The following is a 12,206-nucleotide window of genomic DNA, read 5'->3' on the forward strand; positions in this document are numbered from 1 at the left end:
TTTGTTATAAACGATTATAAAAATATAAATTGGTACACAAATTACAAATATTTTATTTATTTATTGTTGTCCAACACATTTAAAATAGTTAGAACCCAAAATTTGTGGCTTTATATTATTTTAAATTATATATGTATAGTTGTAAGAAAGATAAATTTACTTTTAACTTAAAACAACTGTTAAATATACTACTGACTAATACTTTGTCATGGTTTTAGAGTAGGTGAATTTCCTTTTTTTTTTGTCGCCCGTTAATACAAACCGCTACCCTTTTTCTGAATCACATAAACCACTACTTAGCAATTTTTTGTTACTTAAATCTCTACCAAACTAAGGGTTCACGTAATGCTTCTAAAAGTTCATGTAATGCTTCTACACCCGGAGGTCTGGGATTCAAACCTCAGAAAATACCAAATTATGCAGCTTATGGAGAAACGGATTACAGGAGATCTTTAGCTTGGTGCAAGGCGTACCATCGAATATAGATCTCATAGGACGGCTCGGAGAGGTGCAGTCAGGCGTGTATTCTCACAAGATGGTAGAATTATCGGCTGTATAATCGTCTTTGTAATATTCTCATCATTGTAATAGCATAATTAATCGATAATAATCGATCCAGACGTTCAAAAAAAAAAATCTCTACCAAACAATTATGTTAATTAGTCTACTTAAAGTTACAAAAAAAAAAAAATTGAAGGATACAGGCATGGTTATTAGGGCCGCATCTAGGTGGTACGGGTACAGCTGCCCCCACTTAAACTTACAACTAAATTTATGTGCATCATAACGTTCATATATTTTGCAGCTTAATTGGCTAAACCACTCTTTATGTCCCCAACGAAACCGAAGTTTGAATCCCTCATCTGTCCTTTCTACAATGTCTCTTATATTTTTTTTCCTTTTTTCACTTTTCTGATTTTCCTTTTCTTGTGTTATATTTCTTCTCTAGCCTCACGTTCTCTTTCTTCGATTCTTTTTTGGTCTCTGTTCTTTTTTTCATTCTATTAAATTCTGTTTTAACAAATAGTACTATATCTTTTTTATCTCTTTTTGTCATGGACTCATTCTTTTTCTTCTTTTAGATAAAAATTCTTCTTGTTGTATTATTTAGTTTATTTTTCTTCTAAATGTTATATTTCTTAAAAGATATAAAGCACTGTAAATATTAAATAAATTTTTGTTGATAAATTAATTTTTCACCCCTACTTAAAATATTTTCTAGATCCAGACACTCATGGTTACCAAAACTTATCAAAATTCTAATGAAGGATACATGCGTGGTTACCAACCGTAACCTAGAGATATTTTCATGCGGCAGGTGGGTTAATTTAGTCTTTCTTTTTAAATCTTTTTATTAGTTTGTTTCATATCAAATGTTATAATTTTTTATTTTTAATAACAAAATATTTTTTCATTTTTATATCAATCAAAGTCTATTGCTTTATTTTCTCCACGTTTATACCATTCTTAACCACTATAATTACATTAGTTGATTAAATTAATAAAAATACATGAGTTCTTGATTTTTGACAACCGAGGTGTTAAGCATGATACAGTCAAATGTAATTGTTTCTTCATTCAGCAGCAACACCGTAGGGTCTTCAAAATTTTATCTGGCTATGGCCACTCTCAATTTATGACCGCCTGCTAATTGAAATCCTCTTTCACCCACCATCCTTGCAATAGTAAATACATCTTCAGTTTAGTATGAATCTAGAAATTAGGACTGTACATTTGATCAGGTGCCGTTAAAAATACATGTTGCAGTCCATTAATGATGCCATGAATGTTAGGTTATCAGTTGCATATACGACATTGGTTTAAGAAGCATCTCCTCCTTTTCTCGTAAGCAATGATTTCTCTGATAATTTCACTGAACAGAGACGGTTCTTGGCTCAACATACCGGGTTGCTGAGCAAGCCATCCAGCTGAAGGTATTAATCTCAAACTGAGTCAGATCCATCAGAAGTGATGACCTCATTAGGATTGTAAAATTTGCGCAGCAGCTCAATTACTGTTGGTTTCCCGATTCCGCTCTGGCCGGCCAAAACTAATGTTTGAAACAGAGAAAAACAAAAGAGCAGAATTTAAGTCATTGAGATACTAAAACCTAAATACAAAAATGGTTGCATAAGAAGCGAAGAGAACGAAGAAAGAAACTATGAAAAAGATACCACTAACTATGCCTTGATGTATTCTTGCTTTTGTAGAACCTTTGTTTCCTCGTACATTCTCCTCCTACAGTTTTTCTATATTTTCATTAGACAAAGAAAACATAGAAACGTTGGACTGAAACTAACTCTAAAGTGGACATAAATGGAGACCGTGGAAACGATCAGAGAAATTTAAGGTTTTAAATAAATCCAGCAATAGAATTGGAAGTATACGAAAATGTAAAAAGCCACCCACAGTTAGACACTTGCAATGACCAGCTGATAGTTTTCTCATTCTTTTATTACCCACTTTGAAATTCCAAACATCAAGCAACGCCAGCCTCTTCAAAAATATTCTGCCAGAAGACATATAAATATTAAATAGTGTGCTTGCATACCCAAATTAAAATCATCTATTTATCTGTGAAAAGAAAGTGGTGCACCGTTTGTGAATATCAACTTCTTCGTGAAAGATATTGCACCAAGTACCATGTGAAGAATCTGGAAGTAAACAAAAAACAAACCCAGAGATTCAGAACAGGACAACATTTCACCTACTTTCATGAAAAGACATACACGTGTGATGAACTGGCATCAGTTGATGCATTGTTGTTTCTGCTTTTGTTTTTGAGATGTACATTCAGAGCCCAACCTAAATTAAACACACATAATTAGTGAAAAGACACAAACTTTTCGAAGATGAATATATATACCCAACCCATTGGGTAGCCAAAGTGAGAGGATTATGTCTGTGGTGCTGAGAATCCTTGGGGGCTATTCTCAAAACGCACCAACTCTCCAGAAACAACCTATAAGATGGTCAAAATAAGTTACCTTTTATCTGTAGCAGCTATCCTCAGAAGAAGCTCTAGTCCGATGAGCACCTCGACTTTAGGTGTATTTGTGACTTCCGCAGATGGATCTTTAAAAATCAAAGTGGCCTCGCACAGTTTGAGATCATGTCAATGAAGAACAAACACAATGAGATTTAGGTCTTTGATTTTGGTTCATGAAAGCTTCGATGAAGAGGTTTTATAAGAAAAGAAACAGAGGAAGGTGGAAGGATAAATCACTCACGAAAAAAGGTGTAAATAACAGAATGGAATGAGTGATAGTGGTTCATCATAATTCCATAGAAACGTTAACTTGCAAAAATCAGAAACGACAGTGGTGAAGGAAAGAGACGTATACAATTACTATACATGTAAGGTTTGGAAGAAGAGTTGAGCTATTAACAATGGGTTTCGCTTACAAATGTTATAGCCCATACGTATTGGCCCGTAAAATATATTTTTCAATTAAAACTGAGATGACATGGCAAATATTTAGAACCTCATTGATTGATTTTTTTGTGCTGACGTGGACACTCTAAAACTCTTCTCTCAGTCTCTTTTAGTATAGTACTGATATTTGTATCAAATATATTTACATAAAATTAAAATTAGGTCTATAATCAATTATCCGCTATAGATTTAAATACTATTTAATACCTAATTCATATATAAAAATAAGTCTTTTTAGTAATATACAAAACTTTTGTTTAATAATCAAATTATCAGTGAACTTTAGATTTCGATACTACTTAATACCTAATTCATATGTAAAATTAACTAGCATTCAAAGACAATCTCCATACTTCTCCATGGAATCCAATCCGCTCTCAGTTAGTATAGATCGAGATCAATTTTGTGATTCAATATTATCTTTTTCATCAGGTTTCCCACAGACATTTCCTTTCAAGGGAATGTGAGAGAGACCCTTTGGAAACTATTTAAAGAAAAGCAATACCATATAAAATAATCTAAAACAACCTCTAAATTTGATTTCATCTGGTAAAAGAACAAATTTTATAACATCAATAACAGTTAAGCTATCGCAAGTACCAAATGCATTTTGCCTACCATATAGTTTTACTAGAGTTGTGGAGAAACATGAAAAACTAAATGGTTGGGTTATCGTGTTTCTCCACAACTTTAGTAAACCTTTATGGTAAGGAATATGCATTTGGTACTGAGAATAGCTTAAAAATTATTACTATTATGAAATTTTTTTACCAAATGAGAAATAAGTTTAGAAGTGTTCGTTTATTTTCTATGGAAAATCAATGCATAAAAGAAATGCTTGGACACATAAAACACCTCAATGAAAATAGAAACATTTTGTAATTTTAGATCCTAGAAACTTAAACATAGACTCAATGATATCTAGGATATGGAGAAAGATATCGAAAACCGAGATGGACTGTAAGACGTTGAAACAAAATTCATATTTTATGATAGAAGAAAATCATTAAAGGGAGAATATGAGTAGACGTAGATATATATGACAGTAGAGGAAGAAGGTGAAAACCACATAAACGCACTAAAAATGCTTGCACATATATAGTTGTTTCTTTTAGAAATACTTGAGTTCATAAACATGTATATATCCCACATTCCCACTCAAATAGTATTTGTTGTATTTGATTACGTTTTGATTACATTATTGCCTGGGTGCCATCAATATGCCTTAGATTTACAAATTGTTCAGACACCAGTGCTTCAATAGCTTCCTGAAGATCAGTCTCAGCCTCGAACGACACAGCCTTGGGCACTTGAGATGAAAGTTATAAAAAACCAACGGTCTCAGAGAGGAAGTATCTTGTAGCATTGATGTCTTTGATGCATAATCTTTTGAATTCTAATGGTCGACTAGGAAACAAGATGTGGGGGTATCTTTGCTCGAAGAAGAGAAAAGCCAAATAATTTTCCTGAAAATTCTTAAGAGTTACGGATTTTAGTGTGAATAAGTCTTTGAAGATGCACAAGAATACATTGGAGTGGAGAAGCGCTGTGAAAATCGACGAACTTTGTCAAGGGCAGTCTGTGGTGGATCATCCTACTTCGATTTTCATCTACAGACATGATGGAGAAGCATGCAGTCGTGTATGATAATGTCTACAATTATTTTCCCAAGAACATTTCCGATGATATGGCTGAGTTGGAGAGTAAGGTGTATGGTTTCTTCAAGAGCAAGATTTATTTCATAGAGATGACCTTGAGGAGACTAGGTGGAGATTCTAGTTTCCTTTACATCTTTAACGTCCATAATGAGCATGGATTGATGACAAAAGATTTGAATTTCGTGACAAAGCCCACTAAAGAAGAGCTGAAGCTGTCTCAGAAAAGCTGTCTCAGAAAAGCTATCTCAACTTCACAACAACACATGTAAAACTCTTTAGATTCTGTTCATCTCAGATTATATCATTTTGTGCAAGGAATTTAATACAATTTTTTGGTTTCAGCTGTTCATTAATTGTTCTTGGATGGAGTATGTACACTACCAAATGAGCGGAATTCATATGTTTCTTAGATCCAAGAGGGAAGTTGTGTTGGCTCGAACATCAGAATCGGTGGAAACGTTGATAAAGTAAGTCTGATTCTGATAATTTTGTTGTGATAATGTTGTTTAGTTTAGTTTCCAAGCAAAATTTCTAATTCCATTTTAATCAGGTATGTTAGCCGAACCACATTCCTATTATGTTTGGTGGATTGAGTGTCGATGCTGAGGATATCTCAAATGAAGATCAATATCTATCAAAGCTGGAAAGAGGAAGACATTTGAGATCAAATGTTCAAATGTAAGTGCTTTCCTTTCAAGTTTCAATGTTTTCTTGGAGATATGTTATAACTTTGAACTAAAACTTTTAGTGTTGTTGTATTTCAGTGTGAGATCATGTTGGCGTAAATGTTCTACAGTTTGTAGGTCAGACATCGTTTACACAAGCAAGTGATAACCCCGAGTTTACCGACATATCGATGGTGGAAAATGAAGCATACACATTAGACCTTTGAAGTCATTCATTCAAGATCATGGAGCCTAACAAGTTGGTGGTGGCAGAAAACAACCCACACTCTCTCTTCAAAGAAGACGAAAAGATCTGTCTTTGAGAGCAAGAAAGGATCAAATTTTTTCCTTTCTTTTCTTTGTCACCATTGTTTTCAAACTTTTCATTTTATTCTGATTTTCCATTTGTTTTCAAGTATTTGTAGGATTGGGATAGTGTATGACCAATTAAATTATGTAGTCTGTTTTATAATTGGCTGATGCTATAAATTAAATGATACTTTTTAACAAATAATTACTTTCTTAATATTGGTAATTTTAGCCAAAATTACATACAATTTGAAAGAGAGGGAGTACTTTTCGTATAATATTAGCATCGCGAAACATAAATCAGTTAGCAAATATGTGAATGGCACACATGCCATTTTTTGTTAAACACAAAAAAGAATTCTTCAACAAATTTACCTAGTAATTAAACTAACAATAATGAGTATAAGGGTGAGAAATTAAAAATGATAATTAATAATTAATGTGATGCCAAATAAGTGATGTTTGATGAGTCACCAAAAAAAAAGGTTGGTTAATAATATTAAGAGACGGATCCGAGATTGAATACCAAATTGGGTTTGGGTCAGACATTTGTTTGTTTCTTTTGGTTCCTTCCTTTAGTCGTAACCCTAAACGAAGCGGAGAGAGCAATGGTGTGGTAGAGAGAGATCTAAATCCGAAGAGAGCAGACGCGCTAAAATCAATGGATTTAGATCAATGGATATCCAAGGTCAAAGACGCCCAACATCTCTCCGAAGACGAGCTTCACCTTCTCTGCGAATACGTACGCCTTCTTCTTCTTCTTCTTCGATTCAGTCCTTAGCCTCTGCTTTACTTCGAAGCTTCTCGTCTTGTCTATTGATTTTCTAGGGTTTTTTCTTCAAGATAGGCTTTATTGACATGGTGTATGACTCCAATAGGGATAGACTTCTCAACGGTTGATTTTTTTATGTCAATGATTTGCTGAGATACATTAAGTAACGGTTTATTACAGGTGAAAGAGATTCTGATTGAGGAATCTAATGTGCAACCTGTCAACAGTCCTGTCACCGTCTGTGGTGATATCCATGGCCAGTTTCATGATCTTATGAAGCTTTTCCAGACCGGTGGTCATGTTCCAGACACTAATTACATTTTTATGGTAATGTTCTTCTTCTTCTTCTTGTCTTTTGGACACTATCTATTAATATGATGTTGGGGCGCTTAGGTTTCTGTTTGCTTTTTCTCAGGGAGATTTCGTTGACAGAGGTTACAACAGTCTTGAAGTTTTCACTATTCTTTTGCTTCTCAAAGCAAGGTTTGCTCTTTTTAAAAAAAAAAAAAATTGATTTCCATATGCGTTTCTTCTGTTTCGCTTTGTATATCATACTTCTCTGGAGAATGTTCTTTAAGCTGTAAAACCGATGTTTCTCTTGTATTTCACTGTCTAGATATCCAGCCCATATCACACTTTTGCGTGGAAATCATGAAAGCAGACAGCTTACTCAGGTATGCTTTTTTTTTTCTCTTTGATTGATGTATATTGTTGCAATGCTCCTCTTCACACTGTTCATGGTAGAAACGTAGTTTTAGTTTTCTTCCGCAAAGTGCTATACCGTGCCAGACGTAGACATGTATGTTAACTAAGATGCCTTTCTGTGACTCTGAGTACATAGAGTTCGTTCTTTACTTGGTGACATGATCTATCCTTGGCACTCATGAGTTTTCTTCTTGGAAGTTCTTGATGTATCTCTCTCCCTACGCAATATCATATTTTTTTTTTTTATCATCCACTGTAAAGGAAAAAGATTGTATGATATTTTTTTTATTTTGAACACACTTCTGATAAATCTTCAATATGATTAAGCTGAGGAGTGTTACCTCCTGTTACAAATTAAATGTGCATTCTAGTATCCGTATGATACAAAATATTCTTACATTAGTGACAAGGAAGTTTGTAATCATATAATCCAAGACAACCAGTCTGTAAATATGAAATAATGGTGTTTTGTATGCTTTCTTTCTGCTCGCTGTTCTAAATTGTTCTTGTTTAATTTTCTTGCTACACTTTCTTTTGATAAAGTTATTGTCTTAAATTGTATCTGTTAGGTGTACGGTTTCTATGACGAATGCCAAAGGAAGTATGGTAATGCTAATGCTTGGAGATACTGCACGGATGTGTTTGACTATCTCACTCTCTCAGCTATTATCGATGGCACCGTAAGTGTTTTCCTCATTATCTTTTGGCTTTTTATTATTATGTATTTTCTCTTAAGAGTTATATGAATGCTTAAGTTGTATATTTTATTTTAACATATTGCTTCCTCCATGTAGGTTCTATGTGTTCATGGTGGCCTTTCACCTGATGTACGGACAATCGACCAGGTTAAAAAGTGCCTTCTTTTTAAATTAATTGTATTCTTGTTTTCACCCACCTGAAAGCTTTATTAATGATTTGATTAAATCTCATTCACTCACTTCAGATCTTATTGTGTCCTGTAGATAAGACTGATTGATCGAAATTGCGAAATCCCGCATGAAGGACCATTCTGTGATCTTATGTGGAGTGATCCTGAAGACATTGAAACATGGGCTGTAAGTCCACGTGGGGCAGGTTGGCTTTTCGGGTCCAGGGTTACCACTGAGGTATGGTTGTTTTTTCTGATGTTGGAAAATTTTAATAAATCTGTTTATGAAAGACTTCTTTACCTTTGGTTTTGCATCTTGTGCAGTTTAACCATATAAACAATCTTGAACTAGTTTGCCGCGCACATCAGCTTGTACAAGAAGGTCTCAAGTACATGTTCCAAGACAAAGGCCTTGTAACTGTAAGTGTGGTGCCTTTTCTTATGATTTGAGGTATTATAATCTGCTTGGTGATGTTTCTTCTCTTTTTTTTTTTGTGTGTGTAAAGGTGTGGTCTGCACCTAACTACTGCTACCGCTGTGGGAATGTAGCTTCTATGTTGAGCTTCAATGACAACATGGCAAGTCGTTCGTTTCCTCTTTTCTTACTGATATTCCATTATCTCGTGTTTCATGTTCTTACACCTATCTTCTAAACAAGAGGGGTTTCAGTTTATTTAACCCTTTTGTCTTTATTAAGTTGCGCCTTTTGGTACTCGTCTCTCTAAACCAAACATGAACAGACTTCTTGTTTATGGGAAGTTAGACAAATAGCTCTGTAAGATAGACTTAGAACTATGTTTTAGTCATTTATATATGGAAAGTTCTCCTTGTGTTCTTCTGTAGACTTGGTTGTAGAAAGTGTTTATGATCTGAGCCAGTCCTCACTGACGGTTATGATTTTATTACCAGGAAAGGGATGTGAAGTTCTTCACGGAGACAGAAGAGAACAATCAAATGAGAGGGCCAAGAACAGGTGTTCCTTACTTCCTGTAATGGATAGTGATGGTCCTACGTTATTAGTCTCATATTGTTCTGACGAAGTTAGCGCCATTACCGTTGGCTTATGTTCTTGCAAGGTATATCTTCTGATGTTGTGCTTACACTTCCATTGTTTTTACGCCTTCTTTTGGAAACAGACACATTTTCTTGTGGGATTGATCGTCACTTTAGCAATTCTAGTGGTTTTTATGCAGTTTTTTTTAAACTTTGATCTCTGACTCTAGACGTTGTTATACATGTGTTCTGTATGTAAGACCATTCTTTTCATCTCTTCTTTGTTTTGTTCGGTTAAGTTTCGGTTATTGCCGGATTGATTAAATCATGAAGCCGTCAAAGTTCAGTAATAAATATTCACCAACGAAATGTATAAATAAACTAGTAATAGTGCTGGATTTGGGTCGGGTATGTTTTTTTTTTTTTGAATGTCCAAGTTAACTAAAAAAAGACGAAATATGATTATAACTCCAAATATAACTTATAGTTACATAAAATTATATATTCTATTAAAATGCAGAAATATGATTATACAAACACACAAATATAAAAATTATATTTCTTAAATAAAATTAAAACAAAAAATATATCAAACAAAATTGGAAGAAACAAAAAAAAGACAGACAATTGATAACTGAGTCGTGAACAAAGCCGGTGCAGACATAAAGGTGAGGATCTTCGAGGCATAAAGGAGATAGGATGATCCATTTTGTCTTCTTTTTTTTTCTTGGTTCAAACATGATATAACTTAATGACCTGATCAATGCTGGCACGACATATAGGACATCTCTTGTTTTTGATCTCTTTCAAGCAAGAAACGCATCCAGCAACATGTCCGCATGGCACACATGCTGCTTCCGATGACGCATCCACACAAATCACACACACTCCAGATCCTCCACCACTACTTCCTTTACTCTCATAGTCTGCACACGAGAATGATGGATAGTGAACAGAACCGTCTTCTGTTTCCACTGTTACGGCTCTCGGTAGAGGAACTGATGGCGTAAGCTCATTGGAAATGATATTTTCAGCTGTTTTCAGAAACATTGGAGGATCCATTGGCTGTATAAATTTCCAATTATTATCAAATGAGTCAGAGAGACGCACAAGTAGGAAATATCTTGACTTCCTAAATTGTATGATTATGGCAAAACATACCTGTGGAGTTCCTTTACATGCCTCACAAAACCAGTTGAGCTGTTTTATGTCGCCCTTGGTTGCTGCTGCCAGCTTAAGTTGCATTTCTAAAAAAAAGTTGAGGTTAAAACAAAAAAAAAATATAAATAATGTTTTCAATTAATGGTTGAAGCATCAAGTAAAAGAAGAATAGCTTTCTATGGTTACTAAATATTTTTAAAAGCAAGAATATAGAATAAGAAAACTATGTACACTTACGCCTATCGACTTGAGCCCAACGCCTAGCGTGAGAAATGTATCCCCTGCTTCTCGGCTTCTTTGGCGTTGACGAGTTACAAACAATCCTCACTAAAGCATCAGACTCATCTGATCTCGGCTCCTCCACGTTTGCTTTCCACAAAGGCATCACCATCATGGGTTGTGCATCCTATTTATATACACATCATAACAGTTTCATAAGTATAATGGGTCGTGGATCTTCTTATTAGCTACTTCCTTACATTTTACTGTTGGTTTTTCTAATCTTGGCCTAAGTGGCCTCTTAGTTTCGAGATTAACCTATCATGTTTCATGCAAACTTTATCTCATTATAAAACTTTTTAGTCTATCATGTAATCGTATATGTTTTTATTTTGAAAGCCTTAAGTAAAAAAATGACCAGTTTCATAAGTATAGTAATATCAAAATTTGGAAACAAATCCTATTTTCATATTTAGTACCTGAAGACTAGCATACACAACTAACTCCAACTTCGAAGGCTTTGAAAGGTTTCGAGAACCAGTTGGTAAGATAACTACCCATCTGCAAAAACACAAGTCCTAAAGCATATTCATATTCATGTGCAACAGTAAGAAAGACAAGAAACAAAATAAAAAGAAGGATACTCACACTTTTCTTGAAAGGAGCTGAGGAGAACATAATTCCAGAAAGCTGGGGCCATAAAGTTCACGCATCCAGCCAGAGAACAAGCAGATGTGACTCTGCACAATCAAACAGTTTAAAGCGTATTAAATCATGAAAACGTTTCATGCTGTTTATTAGTTTATTATAGAAACAGGTGTTATTAGCATACCTCGATTGCGCGTACAGTATCGCTGTAACCTTTAGCCCTAGCAACCTTAAGAGTTTCTGCTACATCATATAGCTCTGCTTCTGCAGAAGCTAAGACTAATGGCGTTCTTCCTTCTTTATCAGCCCACTACATCCAAAACGCACTGTTACAACTGATAAAAACGAAATCTTACAATTATAAAAGATGAGAAGATGGGACTAGAAAGAAGAAAAACCTCGAGTACTGCTTCTTCATGGCAAAGGGATTCGATACATTTGACATCGTTGTGATTCCCTTGCTGAAATTGCACCTCGTCGTTAAGCTGTTGTTGCCCCATTTTACTAAAGAATTTGGTTAAATCAAAGATGATTTTCTTTTTTTGGAAACAATTAAATCAAAGATGATTAAACAAAGAAAACAGGGGATATATATAGAAATTCTTTAAGAAAGAGAAAGATATATAACCGGGCTTCGTAGCCTGGTGGTAATGGAACCTCGGCTGAGGTGCCCGCCACCCAGCTTCGAAACCCGGCCACAGCGATTTAACATCCTTACTGCTGGGGCGCTGGACCCCTTCGGGGGATATTTGGGAAAGTGGCTGCCCAGACA

At 34.8% G+C, this 12,206-nt stretch overlaps 3 protein-coding genes across 6 annotated transcripts; 1 reads left to right on the top strand and 2 right to left on the bottom strand.

Annotated features, from left to right (window-relative positions):
- Positions 1–1,495: 1,495 nt before the first annotated feature.
- LOC108853041 (uncharacterized) lies at positions 1,496–3,306 on the bottom strand. 4 transcript variants are annotated; one of them, XR_008941972.1, is made up of 6 exons: positions 2,988–3,306; positions 2,730–2,805; positions 2,597–2,654; positions 2,410–2,509; positions 2,175–2,249; positions 1,496–2,050 (listed from the first exon to the last, which is right to left on the bottom strand). XR_008941972.1 is itself a non-coding variant. In XM_018626505.2 (6 exons), exons 2-6 carry the CDS (start codon positions 2,791–2,793, stop codon positions 1,944–1,946), a joined length of 393 nt encoding a protein of 130 aa, XP_018482007.1. In that variant the 5' UTR covers positions 2,794–2,805; positions 2,988–3,306; the 3' UTR covers positions 1,496–1,943. The 4 variants fall into 4 exon arrangements, 1 of the variants encoding a protein (XP_018482007.1); XR_008941971.1 differs by having other exon boundaries at positions 1,496–1,676; positions 1,905–2,050; positions 2,175–2,238; positions 2,410–2,654; XM_018626505.2 differs by having other exon boundaries at positions 2,175–2,238.
- Positions 3,307–5,054: 1,748 nt separating this feature from the next.
- On the top strand, positions 5,055–9,682 carry LOC130506338 (phytochrome-associated serine/threonine-protein phosphatase 3-like). Its single transcript, XM_057000975.1, has 11 exons — positions 5,055–5,322; positions 6,554–6,810; positions 7,021–7,167; positions 7,256–7,323; positions 7,457–7,514; positions 8,115–8,225; positions 8,340–8,390; positions 8,508–8,651; positions 8,738–8,833; positions 8,920–8,991; positions 9,323–9,682. Exons 1-11 carry the CDS (start codon positions 5,055–5,057, stop codon positions 9,404–9,406), a joined length of 1,356 nt encoding a protein of 451 aa, XP_056856955.1. The 3' UTR covers positions 9,407–9,682.
- Positions 9,683–10,005: 323 nt separating this feature from the next.
- On the bottom strand, positions 10,006–12,006 carry LOC108851904 (putative E3 ubiquitin-protein ligase XBAT35). The gene is made up of 7 exons (XM_018625380.2): positions 11,833–12,006; positions 11,619–11,744; positions 11,435–11,526; positions 11,266–11,347; positions 10,805–10,973; positions 10,568–10,653; positions 10,006–10,471 (listed from the first exon to the last, which is right to left on the bottom strand). Exons 1-7 carry the CDS (start codon positions 11,932–11,934, stop codon positions 10,139–10,141), a joined length of 990 nt encoding a protein of 329 aa, XP_018480882.2. The 5' UTR covers positions 11,935–12,006; the 3' UTR covers positions 10,006–10,138.
- Positions 12,007–12,206: the final 200 nt, after the last annotated feature.

Source organism: Raphanus sativus, unplaced genomic scaffold, assembly GCF_000801105.2.
Source record: "Raphanus sativus cultivar WK10039 unplaced genomic scaffold, ASM80110v3 Scaffold3132, whole genome shotgun sequence".
In the NCBI taxonomy this organism is placed as follows: domain Eukaryota; kingdom Viridiplantae; phylum Streptophyta; class Magnoliopsida; order Brassicales; family Brassicaceae; genus Raphanus; species Raphanus sativus.

What these genes read in the sequence shown, in the direction of transcription:
- LOC108853041 (XM_018626505.2), bottom strand. Translation starts at nt 2,793, where the DNA reads ATGTACATCTCAAAAACAAAAGCAGAAACAACAATGCATCAACTGATG. An exon ending in GAAGTTGATATTCACAAACG is followed by an intron (nt 2,510 to 2,596) that starts GTGCACCACTTT and finishes GTCTTCTGGCAG; the next exon opens with AATATTTTTGAAGAGGCTGG. An exon ending in ACATCAAGGCATAGTTAGTG is followed by an intron (nt 2,051 to 2,174) that starts GTATCTTTTTCA and finishes TTCAAACATTAG; the next exon opens with TTTTGGCCGGCCAGAGCGGA.
- LOC130506338 (XM_057000975.1), top strand. Translation starts at nt 5,055, where the DNA reads ATGATGGAGAAGCATGCAGTCGTGTATGATAATGTCTACAATTATTTT. An exon ending in GAAGCTGTCTCAGAAAAGCT is followed by an intron (nt 5,323 to 6,553) that starts GTCTCAGAAAAG and finishes CCAAAAAAAAAG; the next exon opens with GTTGGTTAATAATATTAAGA. An exon ending in TGAGCTTCAATGACAACATG is followed by an intron (nt 8,992 to 9,322) that starts GCAAGTCGTTCG and finishes TTTTATTACCAG; the next exon opens with GAAAGGGATGTGAAGTTCTT.
- LOC108851904 (XM_018625380.2), bottom strand. Translation starts at nt 11,934, where the DNA reads ATGGGGCAACAACAGCTTAACGACGAGGTGCAATTTCAGCAAGGGAAT. An exon ending in CAGCTCCTTTCAAGAAAAGT is followed by an intron (nt 11,348 to 11,434) that starts GTGAGTATCCTT and finishes GTGTTTTTGCAG; the next exon opens with ATGGGTAGTTATCTTACCAA. An exon ending in TTGGGCTCAAGTCGATAGGC is followed by an intron (nt 10,654 to 10,804) that starts GTAAGTGTACAT and finishes ACTTTTTTTTAG; the next exon opens with AAATGCAACTTAAGCTGGCA.